At 36.1% G+C, this 24,484-nt stretch overlaps 1 protein-coding gene across 4 annotated transcripts in view; it reads right to left on the bottom strand.

The window, feature by feature from the left end:
• Window positions 1-24,484, bottom strand: part of CDKL5 (cyclin dependent kinase like 5) — a 113,548-nt gene continuing 89,064 nt past the window's right edge. Inside the window, exons 12-19 of one of the 4 annotated variants that reach the window (XM_062574250.1) lie at window positions 22,573-23,599; window positions 19,250-19,351; window positions 18,879-18,984; window positions 16,589-16,712; window positions 8,459-8,561; window positions 3,477-3,599; window positions 2,244-2,363; window positions 1-934 (exon numbers count right to left, since the gene is read on the bottom strand). In XM_062574250.1, coding sequence (XP_062430234.1) covers window positions 548-934; window positions 2,244-2,363; window positions 3,477-3,599; window positions 8,459-8,561; window positions 16,589-16,712; window positions 18,879-18,984; window positions 19,250-19,351; window positions 22,573-23,599 — 2,092 coding nt within the window. In that variant the 3' untranslated portion in view covers window positions 1-547. Of the gene's footprint in view, window positions 935-2,243; window positions 2,364-3,476; window positions 3,600-4,588; window positions 4,792-8,458; window positions 8,562-16,588; window positions 16,713-18,878; window positions 18,985-19,249; window positions 19,352-22,572; window positions 23,600-24,484 lie in introns of those variants that run through there. The other 3 variants (XM_062574258.1, XM_062574268.1, XR_009958224.1) reach the window with 3 other exon arrangements.

Below are 24,484 nucleotides of genomic sequence, written 5' to 3' on the forward strand. Positions count from 1 at the left end.
AATAACTTTACATTATAACATAAAAGATATGATTATAACAGTACGATATTAGGTCATCATAAATAAATATTACAAATCCTATCAAATATGGTAGTTTAAAAAACAAATTTAAGAGTACAATTTAACTTTAAACCCCTAGCAGGGATACACTGCTATCACATAAAACCCACTGTTTTAACTAGGCAGCAAAAAATGTAGTAAGGGCATAGGTCTAGACATGAATGTTTTCACCCTTATAAGTGCCAATACATACCAAGTCTCCCAGCTTTCAGACAGAGATGTGCATTAAGCTGGAATGTAAACGAGAGAAAACAGTAATACAATTTTCTCCCTGAATGGCACACTCTGCCTGGTATCCAATGACATTTCTGATGACTGGTAATTCATAATTCAACTTGTTTTATCCCTGACTCTCACTGTGGTGCCAAACAGCATAGCGCCACACGTACATATTGCACACCTTTAAACAGCCGAAAATACAGTCTTACGATCACTGGAACCACCTATGTCAATCTCCATGTGAACTGGCCTATTTTCTGGAGTGCAATTACAAGGCTGTCTCTTTTAAATCATTCAGATTTGGCATTCGTGATCGGTTTGTTCGGTTATATGTGTGCCCATTCTGTCCACTCTTGGAAGGCAGCTGATCGGAGTAGGGAGGCCCATCGTTTGCGCTCCTGTTCACCGGCGCGACGTGCCAGCTGGGTTCCAGCTGGCCAGGTATCTGCAGTGTTGGCCTGCTTTTTGACTGAGACTCTTGCCGTACATTGCTGCTTCCACTGCTGGAGCTTTGACTCATGGGATGAATTCGCACTTCAGAAAAAGAAGCTTTGGCTGGCTGACTTGGTAAGGGTTGGAAGCGAGGCTCAGCAGGGACAGAATGATTTGAAGAGGACAGATGTAATAGCTTTCGAAGAGATTTTAACGGCTGGTTCTGAAAGACATGGTGGAAAGCACTTGACCTGGTGCCCTCTTGTTATAATACTGTATCAGGCTTCCTGTAGCAAAACTGTCATATCTTAAACTGAACATTCTGAACTTCATGGGAATTTATTAGTTTTAATATGCATTCATTTGGAATATTTCAGTTCAAGCTATGACTACACACCTGAAAAAATGTCTTCTCTTATGTTTCAAATCTATTAGCTACCTGGAAAGAGGAAATGGCTACATCAGAAAAACATTTGTTCCCATCAATTAGTTTAGCCTGATTTCCTATGAGAAAGAAGGCACAGGCACCTGCATTAGCAGTACTGAGAGATGGGCAGCTGTTAACTTTGGAACCTCAGCCATATTTTATGGCCATATCTTACAAATCTTGGAAACATGAAGTTTCTTGAAGTTTCCTGAACATCAGCATGGCATAGAGAGAGACCTAAGTAACTCTGCAAAATATCTCATGATATTTTGTTAGGCAGCAGCTGGGTGATAAGCTGTTCTGGTTCCTCATAGCATGTGCTTCTTTAGCTGGTGAGTAGGTCATAGAAAAATCATAGAAAAACTGAGACACGGGGTTATTGAAATGGGTAAGGACCTGGGGGAGCCCAAGAACACAAACTGTTAGGGAGCTGCTTTCATTAAACTCCACAGCTCATAGAACAATGTATTTCTTCAAACACTGCAGCTGTAACAAACCCTCTTGTTTGGTTTTCAGTGTTGTAATGGCAACACAGCATGGCACGCAGGCTCTCTCCCAAACTCTAATCCCCAAAAGCTGGTTTTAGGACCAGAGAAAACAAAGCTGCATCAGTGCAGTGCTATGCTCCAACAATCTAACCTGCTCAAAAAGCAGTTTGTGCCAGCACAGGCAGAGTTGTACTGTAACGTGGTCACAAGGCCCTTAGTATTTCTGTGCCCCAGCACTTCCATGTACAATAGCACTGCACCTGCAGGATGCACCATTCCCCGCAGCGCAAACCGCAGGGTTTTCATACAATGCTCCAGCACCTACCAGAGATGTGCACTTAGATTTTGTTTGCCTCTAATAAAAAACCACAACCAATATATCAGAAGACTCAAAGACTGTCACAGGGCCTTACGGTCTCTCTTCTTTTCCTTGTCATTCAAGTCTAGATTATCAAAGAATTATGCAGGATGGAAAGCACATGACTTTTTACATTCAATAAGCAAGGAATGGGGAGGCTGGGAAGTAATGCCAAATGCAGTTTTTCTATTCACTGGAGAAAAAGCTGTCAAGACACATCAGTGATCTTGGAATACAGGGAATTGATAATGGCACTTACATGAGGCTGGATTTCTGTCATCTTCTCAGGATGCCAATCCTTCTGCCTGCTGCTCTGGTGATTAGAAGTGTGAATGGCTTTCTGTAATGCCAAAAGATCCTGACCATCACTGCTAGGCATCTGCAACAAAATATTAATTAGTGATTTCTTAATATATTCTTAAAAATAGCTGTAAACCATTTTCCCCAGTTAATTACATAATGCAAGTGAATTCCATTACTGTAGCAGAATTGTAATGCACTTTCAGTACTTTTTGCCATAGTAAATAATGAGTGGCTGTGAATCTCATGCAGATTTGCTATACCCTTAGCCCTTAAAGCATTCACATGCTGTTAGTGTTATTTGCTGTAAGAGAGAGCAGGTAAACAAGGCTTCAAAAAAAAATTTTTTTTGTTGCGCCTCATCTTCATTTAAAAAGCATTCCATACTGCAGTTAAGACCATGGATCAGTTCTATAAATTTGTTCCTGTGCGAAGCAGATCAAAATAATCTCTAAACTGATGTCTGGCTGATTTTGCCATCACAAGAAAATGAGCTTTTTCTCTCCCCATCTTTCTTCTCCTTCCCAAATATTCCAAACTAATTGAAAAATTCCCTGAAAAATGAAAAACAAACAGCAACTTCAACAAAACTTATGGTAGAGAGATTAATTTAAGCTTTTATACATAAAGAGTTTTATCTCATTCCAAGCATTTAATGCAAAAAATGGGATAATTAAAATTTTTAAAGACATCTTGCAATTAAAACGAAGTTATCATGAACAATCAGGAAAAACAAAAACACAGCAGAAACATGAGATAAAAACTTTTTTTCAGAGAATCTGTTATTACAGTATTTAATTCAGTTCTAATATAAAGGATCCACTTGCATATAAACTGTATCTTCAATATACCTATAAAATAAACTGGGTTATTTTTTCCTGATTAAAACAAAAAGAGACAGTCTAATTTTAAATTTTTGTGACTTTGCAACTCTTTTCCTCCTTTAATCTCATTCTCCCTGGAATTATGTGTATTACATTTTCAGTATATCAGACTACTAAAAGTATTTTTTAAAAAACACAACCTATTCCAACAGAACTGCCACTTGTACTAGAATTTATCGAACTGGCCCAGGTACTTAACTGGCATGAAGAGAAAAGTGAACCCGTGAAAATAAAACACATGCGGCTGTAATCAGTAAAACAAGTTTACTGGAGCATTTTACAGTGCTACTGTACTTAAAAATTAATACCATGGGTAGAGTGACTACAGGAAGCTTTTTCAAAGAAGAGCTATGCTTTAAATTATTCTTTGAATTAAAAAGAGGAAAGAGGGATTTCTTGATGCTTGGATTCTCCCCGTTGGTTGAGTCTGTCTGTAATATAAGATACAAAAACTAAATGCATAGTATTTCAGTTCAAGAGATCTGTCCTTACTATATTCATACATCATGTACTTTTTTAATTCCAACAATATATGGCATTCATCCTATAATTTGCTTGAAGAAAATAAAATACTGATTGATGTTCTGAATGAAAAGAAGTGTATGGAATAAATTCAAAGATTTTAGTGCATATAAAGAATATAAAAAGAGATCAGTGTACCTATTCTTAAATCCACGCTCCATAGGGATGCAGAGTACACTTCAAAGCCTTTTGAAAACAACAGAACAACAGGTAGCTCTTGTTGATTTTACTGAGCTTTAGATCAAGTCCTGTGCTTTTTGATCTAAAGTAGTAAGATAGTTCTTATTTTTATATAAATTAAACATCAAAGATATGCTAGCAATGTACAGTAACCAATTTTAGAATGAACAGTTGATTGCTACCTCTAAAAGGAATAAAAATATTACATTTTTAACTTTCAAAAAGAGTTAAGGCTCTAAGATGAATTATTTTAGTTCTAACAAAAATATGCCTTCAACAACTTCTTTTATAACTGCAAGGGCACTGGCCGTTTTAATTTTATTTCTGTAATTCAAACAAAGGGCATACCAATGGATGCACAGACAACAACAGAATTATCAAGTATTAAAATTTTAAGGGGGAATATTCCTCCTTTTCTCATGTACAAACAAGCACAGGATGCATATGCTGTGTCTAGCATTATTTTGCCTACCAAAAAACTCTTTATAATACCATATAATGATTATACGACTAAACAGAATGATGGAAGCACTAGTAACAGAGAAGGTTTTCAGACAGCTTCCTCAGCTTCTTGATTCCACTTAGAATATCCAACTAAGGAAGGACAGAGTCACTAATTAACATAGCTTCTTTAGAAATCTCATGATAAGAAGAATTTCCTGTTTGAAGCTCAGTAAACCAAAAAGGAAAGCAAAGCATGACTAGGAGGAGTGCTCACCTGCAACAGGATTTTCCAGAGGAGACTGCTTCTTCAGAGACATAGCTTGGAATATGTACCAAAATCTGCAAAACTTGTGCTCCTCTGTGCAGACTGACACTGCACACAACCCTCACGGATATCAAAATGTTTGCTGCCAGGTTACAGAAAGAACTGAGACTCTTAACAATCCTCAAAATCTTTTGCTACATTACAGAAAGACTCTAAGTAAGAGAAAGGAGAATGGGTAAGACTAGCTCTGCAAAAACAATATTGCAAAAATTCCTGTAGTGAGCAGTAATGATTATCATCCTGTGAAGAACTACCACCAGAGAACTCTAGAGAGAATGATTAATCAAAACAACTCTGCAGGAGGAACCATCCAGAACTGATGCCAACTCTGGACTACCAGAGATGAGAGAATGACATTATTAAGAAGGTATCTTCAATTAATTTAAGATATCCTTTATGATTCTTACGATCATCACTGGCTAAATGAGACTTATCAAAGGATATTAAAAGTAAATAATAGCTAGCAGATGTGATACTGTCACCTTCTTAACAAACTCTAACTCCATTACATGCTTCTCAGCATTTCCATGATTCTCAGGTCTATTTTTTATTTGCTGAAGAATTTCTGTGTTGGTATAAAGCAGGCATAACAACATACTTCCAGGAGTCTAGAATTGGAAGCCTCAGAATAAAAACTTGGATAGCTGAAAGCTTGAAAAGCTTTTACTGCGGAAGGCAAATTTGGTGCTGAACAGAAGGTAAACCCTATTGTTTGTGCTGGAAGATCCTAATGAACATCTCAATGCTGTCAGGGACACTTTCTTAACTAGCAGACATTTGGTACAGAACAAAGATCAGTGTCTGAACTAGGCACTTCTACTTTACATTGGTGTGTACAGTCTATCCTCAGATATTCTGCTGTTAAACAAGACAAGTAAGTAGAAATCAAAAAAGATTTTGCAATCTCTGGTGGGATCCAAAGATGCAGTTGGTGTCAGCAAGTCAGAATGCAAGAGCATTACATCATTGCAAGAATTTTATGCATCTTCCTGTGAGAAAGTAGCTCTAACTAGCCAATGTAATTTCCTCTTACGCAAAACTTTATTTTCTCTCACTTTAAGAGCGAAAAAAAAACAAAACAAAACAAAACAGGAGTAAGGACTGTGTATAAGTCTGTCTGTCTTGTCACCAGTGATGTTTTTGGTAGTTACAGTTCAAGGTACTTGCCACTTAGAATTTTTTGAAAGTGTTAGATTTTAAGATGCAATCCGATCCAGTCCATATTTCTTTCACATAGTTCAAGCTGGAGGTTGTTGATACACTATCAGCAAGGCTTTTAAAGTAGTCTCTACCACCATGCCTAAATGGTTTGAATCACAGCAGACCAGAACAATGCGAATTTAACACAGTTTTGGAAAATGCATCACTGGAACCAATTGTATTAGGTGTGCTTTCCCTGCAGGGACATTTTGATGGCAAATAACACCAGCGTTTAAATACAGATGTTTTCTTCATTTGTATAATACAAATAGTCATGTTTTAACCGAGTACAAGTATCAGGATGAACAAGTTCAGAATCACGTAGCAGTTTGGGACTGCACATCAGAACATACGTAATCAACTCCATCACTGTATGTAAAATGTTTTAAAAAGCTTAGCTATTTGTTCTACAAATAGAACTAACACACAAACTACATACAGAGATAAAAGAAGAGGAAGACTGGCATTGTGGTACAATTGGAGCTAACAGCTGAACCTGAAGACGAATGTAATAGAAAAGGAACTGGAGGCAACTGGGATGAAGATTCTTTACAAAAACTTGCACTGTGAGCCATGAAAACATATGTTGCACACAGCCTTAACAGTCATTTACTTTGTATATGTTGATGGCATATCCAAACAAGCTGCTGCACCAATATTCAGTGGAGAATATTTTTAATGTAATGCCATCTGATCCCACATAGTGGTAAAACTACTTAAAAAACCTCCTTCTTTCACATGCAATAGATTAAGCTCCACTGCCTACAAAGCTTAAAATCTAATCTCCACTTATTTTGAATCTACTTACATTAAAGTGAATTAAAAATAATTTCAGCAAAGGCACAGACCAATGAAAAGGTGGTATTTTACAGGAATTTTGTGCACTACTGCCCACAGATTCATATATATTGCACACAACCACGCAATAGCATAAAGAGGGATTGCAAAAAATAGTTGGACATGATTCTGGAGGTAGAAGTCTTTCTGCTTTCATTCATAGGCCATACCTGTGAAATAAGAAGAGGTAGGAGCCATTGCCCTGAAATCTGTCCAGAAGAAAGGCAAGGCACATTTTTTGGTATGCTAGTTAAAACACTCATGCATATATTCTATGCAGTTCAAATAGAATAAAAAAAGAAAACTGCTCCTCTTTCCCACTTTTCAACAGATCAGCCCTCCACTGACAGCCAGAGTCATGCCACCTCACTTTATGACAGCATATATTTTAATTTAGTTACATCCCTTTGCCCTGTGGTACCATTAACAGCTTCTGAGGCTAGTTCAACTGTGGAAGAGTGAGCATGGTTTACTCCATTCTGAGCACCTTGAAAACTCTACCTGGAATTTCACTTACAAAAGTATTGCAACTTATTTTTTCTAAAACATTGAGTACTTAAAACATAACCCACAACATGTGGAATTAAATAAGCTCCTCTGAAAAGTGGTGCACACGTTACTGTTGGGTATGATGATCGCTCTGTGAGACAGAACATAGTTTGATTTTCAGATTCCAGCTCAAGTCTGAAATTTATCCTCTTACTCATACACAGAGAACATCTGACACAATACCAGTAACAAATAAGGAATTATTGTAACTCTTAGCTTTTCCTACTCAGGCTATGCAGAAAAATGAAACAAGAAGGAAGTCTACTGAAAAGAACAGGTAACATAAAAAGACAAGGGTTATTTCTGACACTACTTTGCACATGCGATTTAGTAACGTGCTAGTATACTAGTAAGAATTTTTTAAAAAGTTCAGAAGTTCTGCTTCTAACAGCCTATCTGAAAATTGCAAGACCACACTTTTACCAGCTATAATTTAAGATAAAATACCTCCAATTTTAAAATTTTTTAAAACAGACTTAAGGTAATCCTAACTTTAAATATTTCCACAGCTGCAATCCAAGAACAGGAAGACAGGAAGTTCAGATTTCTTCAGTTATCAGGTGAATTTTCATTTTAAAATTTTGTGAAAAGTTAATATACTGCTATCCTCTAACAAAAGTTCTCCTTTCTGACAACTAGAAGAAAATGTAAAAATACACAAAACAGAAAGGCCACGTAACAAAAGCCACAATTCCTATCCCCCCAAACCCACAGAGCATTAAGAATGGTTAAGGTACATGATCCTTATTTCCAGCCACAGTAAATGGCAAGAAGAAGGAGACCATCATCAAGGCACTGCCATGAAAAAGATTGGAAAGAATTTTCACTTATAACAGTTTTATCTCCTTCTAATGGGTGTCTGATAAATTATTCAAGCTTTGAGGACACCCCAAAATTTATCTGTTACTCTTAGAATATCATCACATTATACTGTGAAAGAATTTGCCACATACGCTTAAAGCTCTTATAAAAACTGGTTCCCTAGTGTCTAAAAGAAAAAAAAATACGCACAGAAATGTATCTACTAGGTGAATTAGTGTTTGAAAAGGAAGATAAATAAACCCTGAACAGGGAAAGAAGTTGATTTTCATATAGTGAAGACAGAAATTAAAAGAACAAATAGATATATGCAGGTAGGATCACATATAATATAGAGGCACTGTACTGATCTAGCATATTAACATGGGACGATTCAAAACTGATAATGATGTATTTTCTTTTAGAAATACTTACGGTTTGAGATTTCTTCTTTTTCTTTTTTATTGCCCTGAAAAAACCTTGCTTTTCTTTCTCCTTGAGCTGCTCAGAGTGACTGCTAAGATTTTCAGGACTTTTCCTAAACATGAAATAAGGTATTGTAAGAGAGATTTAATTCAGACATTCTGTAAATTTTATGTAATAACAGCATCTTATGCCAAAGAATGCAAATTATTGATTAAAGCAAGAAGATTCTAAATGTTTTAGCATTCATTGGTTCAAGGATTACTAAACAAATAAAGTATAAACAGTCTTAATAAATGGGAAAGGAAGACCTCAGTGTTAGGACAAAATGATTAGCACAAACCAGTGAATAGTTATTTAGGGAAAAGATAGGCATGCATATTTTCTTTTTTAAATAGAATTTAATATTCAAACCAAAATATCACACACAAGATATTTTAAGAAATTAAAATCATATCTGAGAGAACATACAAATAATGATGAGGTATAAAAGCACAGATCCAGTTCATCCATTGCTTGCTGGAGAGCTAGGAGTTGCGAAGACGTTTGTCAGACAGAACTGATTTCAATCAAAATTCCTGACCTTTGCTGCATGGTTCCAAATTAATCATCTGTGAAGTCTGGGAATCTACTGTTGTCCACTTCCACTTAACAACTTCAGTAAAAGTTTGTTATGCACAGGTGCGGCAGTGCTGCCAAGAGTAGATGACTTGAAAGTGGAATAGTTGCAAAGACTGAATTTTTATTTCCACTTATTATCTCAACTAAAACTGAACTATTTTCTGCTGGTAAGTAGCATGTTACTTAAAAGTATATACTGTAAACTATGGAGGCAAAGTACTGATATGGAGTAAAAAGATCATTTTAACTTACTGGTGAGACATTAACTGAAAGCAGTTCTAGTATCTAATATAGTTTGAAAATTGGAAATGGTGCAGGGAAGTTTCACAGAAATAATTTCAGAGATAGAAAGAATGGCTTACAGTTAACAGAGACGAGATTTCAATCTCTCTAGTGTGCTAAAAAAAACAAACAAACTAACCCCAACATTTAGCGTTTCCTTGATTGCTGCACATAGGTACTTTTCCAGGTAGAAATCACTGAGTACAAGGAAGATCTTTACAGTAAAGGGAAAAGACATAACAAGAACAAATAGGTGGACAATGCAGCCAGATAAATTTGTGTTAGAAATAAGGCACTGATTTTAACAATGAGAATCATTAATTGCCAGCACAAACACCTTAGGGGAAACAGTGGACCTCCCATCTCCGACTTTGCAAAGCAAGACTGGACACCCTTCTGGGAGATGCACATTAGTCAGATACGCTACTGTGCTTGTTCCCTGGGGGCTGGATGACATTTAATAATAACTAATATAGAGGAAGTCACATGGGGTGATTTAACAGTCCTTTTAGCCTTAAGCTGCATGAAAACAAAAATGAAATTATCCCAGCGGCTGGATGGCAAACCTAAGAGACAGCCACTGTTCTAAGTGCTCTGGATGACAAACAGAAGCAGCCTTCCTTGGAGTAGCTGTAATGTAGCAGCCCTTAGCTGTCTGCTACACTCATCTTGGGGCTCTAATTCTGGCTTTAAATGCTATGCTATAAACTGGTGATTCAGCAGCTGCTGCATGCCCAGCTGACATTTTTTTCCAAGCAAATGTGAAACACATAACTGGGGTAGGAATCACTACAGTTACTTTCCTTATTGATAAGCATACCTTTACTCTGATACTTTGGTTTGACCAGTTGCTGTTGCTGAGTAAGAGAAGCTGGTGGAAGTTTTTCCAGTTTGGATTTTTGGAATATAAAGCTAGATCCAAAAAACTATTCAAATGTTCAATGATATAGATTCTACTATAAAAATCACAAAGCTAGAAGTAACTACAGGATTGCGAAGGATTCCCATTTCCATCAGGCCCCAGTATTTGGCACTGCTGTATGACAGCAATATGGCAGTCCCATATTATTCACTTACAGCAGCACAGTGAAAGCCACGGTGAAGAGTAACACTACTGACAGCTTTACAGATTCTGACAACTCACAAGGCTGACTTAAGACAGACAAAACACCTCCGAATTGTTCATTAAGTGATTTTTATGAATTTCATCTTCCTTAGTTTGTCAGGAAGCTTGGAGGAAAATATGCACTCCAAGTAACTTGGTTGTGCTCCGAAAGTAATGCAAGGGGCACTGAGAACAGAATCGTCCAAGCCTTGCCCCAGAGGAGCCACTGCGCCTCCACAGTCGGCTCTGTGCCATTCCCAAAACGCAACCTAAAGACAAAGACGCAAACAGGTCCCAAGCCGCCCCCCAGCGCAAATTACTAACCCAGCGACTATGTCGCTATAGAGGAACCAATCTCTCAGACCAAATGACAGTCCTAACCCAGTTACTCTGCCTTGTACTTTAGAATTTTTCAATCCCTTCCTATGACTTTTCCGCTCCAAAGTCCATTCCAAAGTGGAGAGGCTCTATTTCTAAAGATGAATTTTATCTTCCGAATAAAACTTGGGACTACTGTGGCCACACTTTCAGATAGAGATTCACTCAAGTGTAACTCTTTTCTCTGGCCCAGTGAACCCGGACGAGGAAAGAGGAGAGAAGTGAAGCTGTGTGCCATAATATCCTAAAACTATAGTTAGCAGCCAGAGGAGGAAAATAAGGGGGCAGAGGACTCTGCTCATTTTCCAATTGCTGCTTACCCATGAGCCAGTGGTTTTACCCTGACTGGTTTACGGCACCAGCTCCTATGACTCATATTGCAGTACTGTTGTCTGAAAAAGCACCGACCTCGAAAAGGAACTGCTTCAAAACACATGCTCATTATGTGAAGAGAGTGAACATATATAGCATTATAGCAGGAAGTTCAACACAAGGATTCTGTGCTGAGTAAAAATAGAGCAGAACATTTTGATCGATGGTATGAAACACCGGGATATTTTAGGCATTCCCAAAGATTTTCAGACAATGGACAGCATAGCAAAAATTCAGACTATCAGAAGAAATGGGATTGTACAGTCACTCAGCACTGTCTATTCTTACAATGTAACTGGAAGTCTTGCTATTTTGCATAAAGCCTCAGCTCTTGGAGGCAGTTATACAGGAATCTCAGTGTCTTTTACTAGCAAATAAGTCTCCAATCTTAAAAGATGCAGAAAAGAGCCCTCATTTGGAGTGCTCACAGTCAAGCAGAAACCAAAGGCAAAATGTCCTCTTTTCCATTATTTTAGCATTTTGATCCTTTTGCACGGATAGAACATAAAATATGGGTCACTGGCTATTCTGGTCTGAGACACTTGGGAACATATATGTAAACAGAAATTCTCTAACTATCACTAGCACTTGTTGTCCTTGGGGAAGAAAGGCATCCAATTTCATGCAGGTACAATGAGGTGAAGAAGCAAACATGCATGAGGTGAGCAAACTAGTATGTCTTAATACTAGTTAAAAAATTGAATAGGAAGCATGCTGCATTCATGCTGCCATAGATGGGATTATATTCCGCTGTGCTCCTTTTTGTAGGTAATTCTTCATGTCTGTTTCTGTTATTTTTTCAGCTATGCTAATCTCAACAGGCAGTCTGCTTTATAAATCATCTTTAACTGCCAATTTACTACTCTCTTTACAGAACAGCTCACAATTACATGAGTAAGAGTTTGCTCTAAAAGGAAGAACTATTCAAAGATCTGAAATTTTCTTTGGAAGGTAAATGAAGAGTTATTAATTCTCAAAGTTAACTTTTGGGTTTGCTTAAAATAAAATCCTCAGTAGTTAGTATTACCATAAATGGAGAAAGAAAACGTCAGAAACTAGTGAAGCACCTCAAATACGTGGTTTACTTAACATAACTCAGTCTCAAAATGTTGAAGTTTATAGTAAAATTTCTTGGCCTAAAATCTGGCCCTGAAAGCTAAAAATCAGAGGTCAGACCTGAACTCTGCTAAAATAGTACAAATTTTTCAGGTGAAAAAGAGGGATTTATTAACTGCAATAAAATCTAGACATGACATCTTTTATATTGAATATCACCCACAAGCTGCTGTAACCACTATATTACCTGCAAATATATCACCTCAGGTTGTGCATGCACGCGCACACACACACGCACACACACACACGCATGCATGCACACACACACGTTATGCAAGATTAGTAATCATTTAAATTTGGAAGTGGTTGGTTCTATGAAGTTGTAAAGCATATACTTCACTAGGTTTATTTCTCAGGCAGAATATCAATGACTACAAATTTTGGAAAATTTCCTTGTAAATAGCCCTAGGTTGCATCATCTAATTTTGACTACAAAACAAAAACCACTGATGACAGGGGAAAGGACATGGTAAAAAATACTGGTTACTAGAAAAGAGGTTGCATGCATTGATAGGGAAGTTCAGATGCTGCCAAGTAGACAAAAATAAAAAGGCAAACATAGTAGATGACAATACATATGCAAGAGTCTTAGGCAGGAAAGGTCAACAGGAAAGCTATATGATTAAGAAGTGTGAACATCTTCAAGCTATGCAGAGCAGATTTCTAAAGCCTCAACCATAGCTAACTTTTAAGTTTGCAAGTTACAAATTTTGCAGTTGCTTCATTATTTTAGAAAAATTCCAGAAATCTGTAATGGAACTGAAAAGTATTTACAATGCAGAAACGGGCTGTATTGCAGACACAGCTGAGGAAACTTTAAACTAGCTTGCTTTGGTATTGATAACCTTCTAGTTTCATAGACTTCACTGTGAACTAGCTACTTGGCTTCTCAGACAGACTCCTGCCATGACTATATTGCTACACTGATACTGAAACAGCAAGATTACGAACAGTTGGCTCATGTTTGTAATAGCCTGTGTAGTTCCAGGGTCTTGAAACTAATGGTAGATGGATAACATGCCTACGAGTGTGGGATTTTTTTTTGAGTGACAAACGGAGAAAGTGTGTGTATGTTTATACATATGTGCATATCTGTATCTAAATAAATACATATATTTAGATAAAAGTAAAAATGTATAAAGATATATGTGTTATACATACGAATATACATTCTTTTTGCAGGAAGATACAGTATATACTAGCAAAGATACAACCAGCTGTTTCTCATAGAATTAATATATCTAATTGGACATAGACATTCTAAACAACAGGTTTCCAGAAGCCCCCAAATATCTTTATACAATAAATGCAAGCACTTCCAGTAGGATATGAGATAAAGTACTGCATGTTAGAATTCACCACAAAGAGACACTTGGTACTGTAACAGTGGTAGGTTTAATTCTGGTCCATATTATGGCACACTAGCAGAACGAGGTAAAGTATCTTGCCTATTAAGACAAAGCTTGAACAAGTGAAAGACTAAAACATCTGTTCTTGAACCTAAAGAAGAAAAAATGACAGAGAAGTTCAAGGTCATTCAGAGGAAATTGAACTGAGGTAAACAAAATATTTTGGGGAAAGCTGAACAGTTTGCCTTTGTTCAAACCAAGTTTTCTGAAGTACAGAAATGATCTAGTAATTTAAAAGTAAATCCTGATGACAAAAGTCGAGTTTAGCAGTGTAAGATCTTTATTTTATAGAGGCAGGACAGTGAGGACAGAGTGAAAATATGCACACAAAGACAGAGGAACATCTGTGACAATTCAGTCTAACAAACTCACAAAATCTTTGACAGAAAAAAGGCAACAGAAAGCATTAGTATGATAGAAGCAGTATTTTACAGTAGTGGCAAGTCCAGGTGGAATACGTCACTCACAATTTTAGATGAATTGTCACGTACCAGTTATGTATGCCAGTAGAACACTGAATATTTACTTCATCATAACATTGATGTAAGCAGAATCACATTCCATTAGAGCTTTCAACATTTGCATAGGCATTTACACAACTTCTATACAGAAAATTAAGTAGAGAAACAGTCTCTACATCACTGAAGAATCTGATTAAGCCGCATATATGGCACAGAACAATTTTGCAACATTAGACCATTGCCAAGACAACTTGCACAGAGTAACATGTAGAGCTGGGCAGGAAACACTTCAGGATAATAGGGAGTAGGAGAAGCAAAGAGAAAGAGAAATGCATGCCAAAAGAGCAGACAGCTTGGTGTTGAGGGCACTGCCATTCTCCCATTTCACAAGAAGAAGTGCTTATTCTTCTGTGGGCTTTTCTCTCAAAGGAGCTGTTCCACTTTGTGGAAATATTTAAGTATATTAACTGGAGCAAGGACTTAAATCTAATTGTCTCAAAGTTCACTGAGGGCCTCAATCAGTAGCCTATGCTCAGCATTTCTGAGGTCCTTCCATTATTTCAACAAGATGAAACAGCTTCAAGAAAAGATATTGAGCAAAATAGAGAATGTGCTGCAGAACAACCTGCAGCTTCTGGTTCAGGGCATTCACTGGTTGGATATAAGACCTTGGTTCATTCCTCTGATTTATATAACAAAGAACAAAGGCCCTGAACTTGAATTCTTCGTGTTCTAAGAAATAACACCGAACCCAGAGTATTTGCTATTGTATGGTGAATACCTCACTTGTTTTCACTGATAATTCCATCCTGGAGCAGAATAACCTTCCCAATAAAAGGTTAGTTCATAATATCAATTTGTTGCTTTGAAATTTTCCATTTCTGATAATTTGGAATTTTAAGTAAAAAAATACTTGGTCAAAAAATTCCCAACCAGCTCTAACAACATATGCTATTAAGTTCAGTTCAGAGTTAATATAATATTGCATAAGCCTTGTAGCGACCACATAACAGAAGGAAATACATTGCTGAATTATATAGAAAGCAAAGCAAAATTTCCACTGGGTCAGGTTATATGCAAGATAATGAGATTCAGATATGAAGGACAACAAAATATGTAAAAGGGTTCAATAGTGCAAACAGTACCTTCTTTAGTCACATAAAAGTAAGTCACAATATAAGTACCATTTTTTTTTTCAGATAAATGACCAGATCCCCAAATCAACTGCCATAAAAATACAGGCAGGTGGGGCTACTGAAGGGTAGAAAGTGAAGTCTACTGAATCAGAGGAGGCAACAGTGCTTTGGAATAAACATCATCTATTACTGACACAGGTATACAACCTGAATAAAAGTTGAATTACAGGTTGTTGGGCTTTATTTCCCCATTTTCCTTTTTCTTTTTTTTTTCCTTAAAACAGGTAACTCACAGGTTGTGCATGTGAAAATACATTGAAGTTAACAAATCATTGCAGCAGTTCTTTAGATAGCATGGTTTTACCACATTTTCAGAAAGCAGTGTTTCAGAGTGATATGAAGTATAGTTGTCTCATGAGAATATACATAATCCCTTCCTCCCACCAATCCTTTGAAACTCCATTTACTTATTTTTATGGAGTGAGCTTTATTGTAATTGAACAAAGTAGAAGATTAAGAATATTTTAGAGCTGAATAGTTCTCATAGAAACGAAATTAAGGTATTTCCCTTTAAGTCCTGCAAAACTATGTATGCACACCGTCATTCTATTCACATAATTATAGTTAATTGTTTTAAGTTATATAATGGAGTCATGTGGTGCTTTTAATCTTTTAAAATCAATATACACCATTAAGATATTGCTTAGTCCATTATCCCATAGAATGCACTTATTTCCTTCTGTGGTGCATGAGCAAAAAGAGAGCAGCAGTCCCCATTGTAGGGCGAATATTATATTCTTCATTTATACAGTCCTATTTTATATATGGAAACATGCAGTTTGACAATTTTTTTCCATTTGTCTGACACTTCAGGCTTCTGGAATCCATAGATGGCCTTGCTATCCACACTATATGCACACAGGTACTTTCTATTAGCTTTAACCAAAGATAGATAATGGAAAAAAAAATCAGGAAAGACCAGAAAAAAGTATATAATTTCAACGCATTTGTTTCAATAGTGTAATGAAGTATGTCCTATTCCTTAAAAGGGGACAAAAATCATGCAATGCTATTTCAGTACACTCACAGGGAGCAATTAAGCAGGTATAGACAATCACAAATTTCAAAAAAGAGTTACAAAATATTCTTTTCGAAATGAAGAGCCTAGAGGGGAAAAAAATTGGTTTTCTGTGTAATTTCTTCCTCTCAACAGTCCCCTTTTTCCTGCTACCTTCTACACATCTGTGTAAATAACAACTCACCAGGTATCAAAGGTGGTTTGTCTCTTTGAGTGGTTTGCCACCGTGCTGCTGTCTGCTGGTAACACAGGGGCTCTGTTTGACACATTGTTTTCTAGGTATGTACTCTCCGGACGTGGAGATGGAACTGAACAGAGAAATAGTAAACAATGTATACTGAACGCCATCAAAAGTCACATCTTTTAGTTATCTGTTTCCTCTTTACTTTTACAGAAGATGGAAGATACTGCTGTACTTTATGTACAACTAGAAGAAACCACTGTACGTTTTCACAGGTTGGAAACCTAGTTTTTTGTGACATTGTCAAGATGATGTTATTATAGTGTATTATCATCATCAGAACTTGAACAACACGTTCTTGAATTTTGACACTATATCTATCTATAGAGATCCACAAGTGCAAATGATATTTAAAAATAGGAAGTGGAATAAACAGTTGAAATACCGTCATTAAAGACATTAATTACTACAGTTTACATTTTATCTTCACTTAGGCCTGAAAAACACTTGGCCTGAAAAATTTTAATGTGGACTTTAATGCAACTACTAAGAGGAAGATACTACTCAGTGTAAATGAAAGGATCAAAATCAGATGCTATATTTTGTTTAGTAACACACCTCTTGTACTCAAGTCAGAATTCCTATTGTAGATTTTTGAAAATCAGTTATACATACCTAAAAATAAATTTGGTATCAAAACTGTGTGACCCACCATAAAAATTTGTACTGGATTAAGAACAAATCAGGTGCTGGTTGCACCATTACTGCAGCACCATGCCGTACCAGCCATCTGAATGGAATGTGACGATAGAACAGGGGATTGTAACAAGTTTTTATTTAAGTCACAATACACAAATTCTTGTATACTTGGAAGTCAATATTTAAGAACTGAACAAATACGAATTTACCTTTTTCATAGTAACTTTTTCTGTCAATAGGTTTATTATCAATTTATTATTTAAATATAGCACTGTTTTTCCAAAGACATAAATAAATTTGTGAAATAAAATATATTTGTTTCATAGATAAAATTAAAGAGGAAGCAATATCTAGTTTGTAATACGGTACTGAATTCAATTCAATCCCAGACCTACAGTTTCCTTAGCCATGACCACATGATTTACAAAAAGTCATTCTTCCTTGGAATTTCTTATTTCATTATGTGTATGTGTATGTATGTATATGTACACAAATATATACATAATCCATGTCCAATTTATAGGAATGTTTCAAGGATTAATAAAACCAATTCAGGGTTGAGGATCCTTGAAGATTCTCTGTTCCATGTGCTCTAAAACCTTAGTAAACTCAAAAGCACTGCCCAAAACAGTACAAACTTTAATAGGCTCACAAGTTTTAATATTTCAATGGGATACTTACAAGGATTGGCAGATTTTAACATGCCTAAATCAGGTCATCAGCCAACTGATGAACCCAAAGAGGATCAGTGGGAGACTGGCAACTCTACTTAGGATTATTAGGTGACTCATAATCAAATTTTAGCTGACTGGGAGTTCTGAATGATCAGCAGAGTCTCACAAGCATCCTAACACTAGCAGGACAGTAATTAGCTTCTTATCATCCTCCTCCTTTTCAAAAGGATTAACCAGGTTTAGCTGTGAGGCAGCTGCTCAGAAATCACCACCTTTTAAGTACAAATCACCATCTTTTGTTTATCACATTACAGCAGTGTATGTTTGTGTGTCTGTATGTGCATACATATATATATATATATTTAGAGTATCCGTTCCTGTTCTATTATTTATTCTGAACTAGAATTACATAAATGTGTTTTACTTGTAGAAGAAAATTCTGATTTTTAGTAAATCTGAACAAAACACACGAATATAGGACTTTACTGGTTAAAGTAAGAACTTCATTTCTACATACCTATCACACTATCTGAAATAGATTAACAAGTATATTAATTTGCTACAGGTACAAAGGTGTTTAGATATAACGTTATTAAGAACTTAAGACAGGAATTGATGTTTAAAACATTTACTTTGGCAATTTTCATTTATCTTAGTTAACTCTCTGATAAAATTACTTTGTGTTTTACTAGGTACTGCACCGGATATACTTTTCAATCAAAGTGAGTTACCATTTACAAATAAATAATATAATGATACTAATACAGTTACTACATATTACCTAGCAGGCCACCCTGGTCTGTTTTTCCTATAAACATTTTTAGTTGTTTGTGTTAGTTTGCAGTATCCATTTCTACTATTTCAGTCATATTCTGTGTTAAAACTCTTGTTTAATTTTGAAAGATCCATCATAAAATTACCTCTGTAAAAGCTGCCGACTCTTCTTGGAACAGGGTCATTATAGAGAATTCTATTTTCCTTAGTAGATGCTCCATCTTCCGTGTGTGGATCATGGTATGTTCCACCCTAAACAGAAGAATAGTTAACTATTTAAAATTAAAGAACACAAAGTGATCTGCACTGTTTTTAACCAACGTACATAAGCAAGAAATCCCAAACTCAAATACACACAATTTTCCTGTCATTTAATTAATAACTGCCATTATCAAACCACAGATTATGGAATTAATAATTATTTGTTTTTGCTTTGTTTTTGCCAAAAGGACAAAAATGGCATTAATAGGATTTTGCCCCTTAGTTGTAATTTTAAAGACTTTAGCATGATTCAGACCTCAGATTTTTGCCGTGAATGAAATGTAGTTGTAACATCTCTGGAGGAATCTTTTCCTGGAGGTCTTGTTAAATTCATTTCTGATGGGATCTGGTCACTCTGCTAATAGCAAATTTTAAAAAGGAAAAAGGAAATGCATATAATCTGTGATAAATGCAACACTACAGCACTCTCTCTTATCAGCTGTTATACAGTAGCACCTAGAGGTACCAACAGTCAAAAAGTTTACTGTACAAATAATAAGAGGTAGTTTCTGAACTTAAAAATTTGTAAGCTAAATAGTTAAGTCAGACAGGACAGAAAAAAGATACCATCAACTCTATTTTACCGAATAAAGTACTTTCTGGAAAGTACTATAACCAAAAACTTAAGCATGTCCTTAGAAACAGATATGCACATAATTTGCTGCCAAATATGACTTAACCCTAATCATAAATGAACCAGCTGCTACAATTATTTCTGCAATAAAGACCAGATAAAATTAAATGATCTCTCCAAGACCACACAGAAAATTATACTGAAACATATATATGTATGTATATACGTATATATATAGTATGTATACACACACACACACACACACACACATACATACATATATCTATATATCTAGAATGTCCAAAACGAACAAAAGGTTAAAAATCAAAAGGATTCTGATTTCAGTTCACAGTAGTGTGCAAAATCTATTTTGCCTTTTATTAATAATGACCTGGCCTCACAGGCACAGATAAAACAACTCTTGAAACTGTGCCATGATGAGAAATGCAGCTAAAAACAATGCTTTAAATTGCAGTTTGCTTCTTCTAAAATTTACAAGAGGCTGAAGCATTTGATTAAATTACTACTTGTGTAAAATACCTCTTGTCAGCAGTTAAGCTACAAGAGACAGTAATAGCAACTTGTATTTCATTTTCTTCTGCTTGACCCTTTTTGTGTACACTAACCTAAAAAATAAAAAGAATCCCCCCCCCAAAGTATTTTACTAAGACATATAAAGCCCCAAAGCTAACACTGAACATCTTTTATTTTTATTTTTATTTTTTTTAAATCCCTTTCAAAGGTTTAAAGCCAGGAAAAAAAAAGAATGTTTTCTCTTTAAACGTCATAAAATGTGAAGGGAGAGGGAAAAAAAAACAGGAGCAAGAGAGAGAAAGAGGGGGAAAGAGAGAGAAGCAGGAGAAGCAAGAGGGAGAGAAAGTGAGAAAAAAAGGAGGGAAGTATGGAGGGAGCAAAATCAATAGAATTGAAGAGAAAAAATTAATAGGAATATAACAAAGAAACAAGGAGAACAATTATGTTATTCTTGAACTTGCGAGTTCAGTAATGTTGAGAAAAGAGAAATTTTCTTATTTGTGATCTAGAGCATGTCAAAAATAAAATAGATGGGATAGGAGAAAACCCAAGAATTATTTCTTTGTGAGAATGCCTTTATGAAGCTTAATAAGAAGGTTGTTCATTTAATTCTAATTTGTTTTTGAAACTTAAGAAAACAAAGAAAAAATAGCTGAAGAGCACTTAGAATAGTATTTTCTTTCAGCCTTCAGTTGAAATATACATTTAAAAGTAAATTTAAAATTATTTAAAATTAAATCATATAACTGAAGACTGAAGTTTAAAGATGTTGCCCGTAAGATATAGAGACACGTACTTTACAAATAATTAGAGTAACTAATTCAAGCACTCATTCCAAAGCAAACCAAAATGAACAAAATCAGAAGCAATGGGCAGTACATCAATTTTTCTAATTAATATACAGGCTTGTCAACCAACTGTCAAAGAGAAAGAATGATAAGGACATTCTGTCTCTACATAATATGAAGTAAAATTGAAATTGCTTATCAAAATAACATTCTCTACATATTGCAGGAAAAGATCCTAATACAAGAAGAGTACAAGGTAGTGTGAGCTTTTATTATCAAATTCAAATGCTGGTGTTACTGCCCTTTTACGGCAACATCTTCAAGAATAAGTAACACCTAGCTCAATTAAATGTGAGAGAGAGAAAATGACTATATAAAAAAAAGAAATAAAACCTGGTTTTGAAATGGAGCTGCTATAATGCCTTTTAAATGGTTATTCTCTTTTAAATTAGATTGCACTTCTCCTATTTTGATGAAATTTTTCTCCTTATAATGAAGATAGGTAAGCCTGAATGGAGGAGAGATGGTAAGTACAAAAATGATGTATTAATATGCAGAAAACATCAGAAAAGATTTATGTCTTTTTTCCTACTGAATTGAAGAGCCACCAACTAACTGAAAACTTCTTACGGTATTTGCAGACTGCTATCAAGTCTGCTACAAATATTTCCTAGCTTTTAAATTTTTCTTATTTCTAAGTATGCAAAAGTCTTTTAGTCTCTTTTATAAAACATATTATTTAGATCTTAAGTAACTTTTAAAGATCTTTTCTAACTTCCTTCAATTTGTGAACAAATCTGAGCAAGCTGTTCTCTCCTTAAAAGTTACTTTACCAGAGATACATGTATAAAAAACGTTCATTTTCTGTACTTCTCTTTGCACCATTTTGCTGCAATCTGCATCAATGCTGCGGCAATTTAAAGACTTAGGGACAAATGCGATTCCCCTGAGTAAGACTTCAAGTAATTCAGAAGTGCTATATAAGGAAGGTAAATCAACTTAAAACTGGTCCTTGCTCTAGACTCACGAAATAATGATCACATTAAAACATAACAAGACATCTAGTGACAGTTATCACTGCATCACTGTTTCAGAGTCAGTTAATCAGTAGTTTCGTCACTATTAAAGCTCTAGCCTATCCCTGTTTCCTATTATACTAATCAGGAGAAATATTGCAGTGGTTTTGATATTCCGCTAGTAAATTATGCCATTTCAGCCATAACACTTTGCTATAAGTGAGTGAAAAATCTCACTTCCAAAATATTTAAAATTAGCTTTCATAGCAAAAAGATACACAAGAAAAAACACAGCAAAAAACCCCAAATCCAAATAAGAGAAGGTTAATTAAGGAAAACGATATGGTAAAAATGACATCAGAGAGCATAACCAAAGAACAGCAACTACTTACTATATTTTAAACTCACAGACACATTTGTCTGTTCTCACATTTTAGGACTTTAAAAGAATGGCATTCATAGTTCTTTTTTTTTTTTTTTTTAAGTCTCTTCCTTCAAGCTCTGAATATTAAGCCTGTCTGAAAAATCTTAACATTCCTTAAAACAAGACAAATAAACAAACAACTATGCAAACAAATAAAGAGAAGAGAGAAAGCAGGACACTTTCCCTAGATGAAAGATACAAAGGAAGGAAAGTCTTCCATTACAGGCAGTATTTTGAACTAACCCTATTGGTATCTTCTGTACAGTCTTCTCGTGAAGAGCCAACAGACCTTGTGAGTGACTTATGCTGCACCTGTGGAGATAACAGTTGCAGGCTGTTTGCTCTGGCTGCCATCCCTTGCCCTACGTTTAAGCCACCCTCTGAGCCCTTTGACCTCACTCTGTCCCGGCTCACATACATAGAGTGTCTATGAGGGCGCTGCTGTGAAGAAAAAGGACTGGTATAACCTAGACCATAGGAAAAAGATTCATGTGGAGCAGACAGCGAGTGAGAATGGCTTCCATCTGCGTGATCTGGCAGTTTTAACTCCTCCATTGTTTTGGAGTGTCTTGTCGATGGTCTTCGGGTGTCCAGGGTACCCTCACTGCGGTTGTTCCTCCCAGACGGACTGAGCAAAGTCCTGTTATCGCTGTGTCGGGGAGGAGTTGGACTGGTAGGAGAGTTCAGGTCCATACAACTGGATGGAAAATATCTACTGCTGTTTGGTTCTGCAGCTTGTGCCCTAGCCTCAGAAAGATTGCCCACCGATTTTGAGTCAGTCAGAACTCCGTGGCTCTTTGACTTTGTCCGATATGAAGGACTCTTAGAAGACTGTGGAATAGTATCAATATAGCTATGGCGACTATGCTTATCACCAGGTTGCAGCGTCCCAGTCTTGTTTTGAGAAGTTTCCACAAATGAGTGCCGGTTCTGCTGAGATCTGGTGTTTGACTTCAGGTATTTTGTACCTGGACCATCAGAACTTTTTGAGTCCACATTAAAATCAAATTCTGTTTTTCCTTTTGCTTCCTTTGGACTGAGAAGATGTGGCATGTTATTATTGGCTAGATCCTTGTTGCCAGATCCAGGTGGGTTGCTTGATTTTTTTGCATGCATTGGACTATGTGCAGCTCCAGGAAGGTTTCCATTTAAAAAACTTTCATTTGTTGGAAGACCCTCTTCTCTTGGCAGGCCAACCCCTAAAGTCTGTATATCCTTGCTGTTTGATCTGTGATGTGACTGCAAAGCAGAACTTTTGCTGGCTTGATTTCTACATCAAAATGCATAAAGAAGGATTAATACACCAGATAACATAGTCATATATTAATAATCTCAATTTTAATAAAAGCACATTCATGTCAAGATGGAGGCACCCTTAAAAACAAAAAATTTAACTGTAATGAGATTAAATATTACCAGCTAGAAAGCAGGAACTCCCCTAGAATAACAGATTTGCAAGTGTTAGTACATTGTTGTTTCTTATTGGCTAAACCCTGACAGACAAACTCAGCTTTGGTTAATATTTTAAAACACAGCTTCAAAAATCCAACATACATGTTTGCATATTCATATGTATGTGTGAATAATATATATGTAGATCACTAATGTACACTACATTATGAGAGTTAGTTGTATATCCATTGAAAAAATTCTTAAATATATCTGGCATACCAAGTTTAAGGTAGAATAATCAAACATGCCAACACTGACAAAAAAACTACACAATCAATGCTCCATTAGCCAGATAATGCTGGTCTGAGGATGGTGATGTGAAAAATAGAGTATACTGTGCTGGTAAAGACATCCAAAAGGAACGTGCCTGAGTTCAGCGTGGCCTAGTGAGCCCTATAGGACAACCAGGTCTAACACAGGAACGCAGACCCCTGCAGAAGTTGGCATTATCCCAGTTCTTGGCATACTAACTTATTCCCCAAACTGTACTAGACTTGCTGGAACCAGATGGACTTGGTGCAGGGCCACTCAGTATCTTTGTTGCACATTCCAGCTCTCCTGGTTTTGAAATTACAGGGCTATTATGGGATCATGAATTGGTTCTGCAAACATTCATCCTGAGTTTAGGAGGATTTATTAGCTCAGGTTTTATGGCATATAAAAACAGTTCTGCTTCTGGACTTATGCTAGCCCTGGAAACAGT

This window comes from Rhea pennata, chromosome 1 (assembly GCF_028389875.1).
Source record: "Rhea pennata isolate bPtePen1 chromosome 1, bPtePen1.pri, whole genome shotgun sequence".
NCBI classification, from domain to species: domain Eukaryota; kingdom Metazoa; phylum Chordata; class Aves; order Rheiformes; family Rheidae; genus Rhea; species Rhea pennata.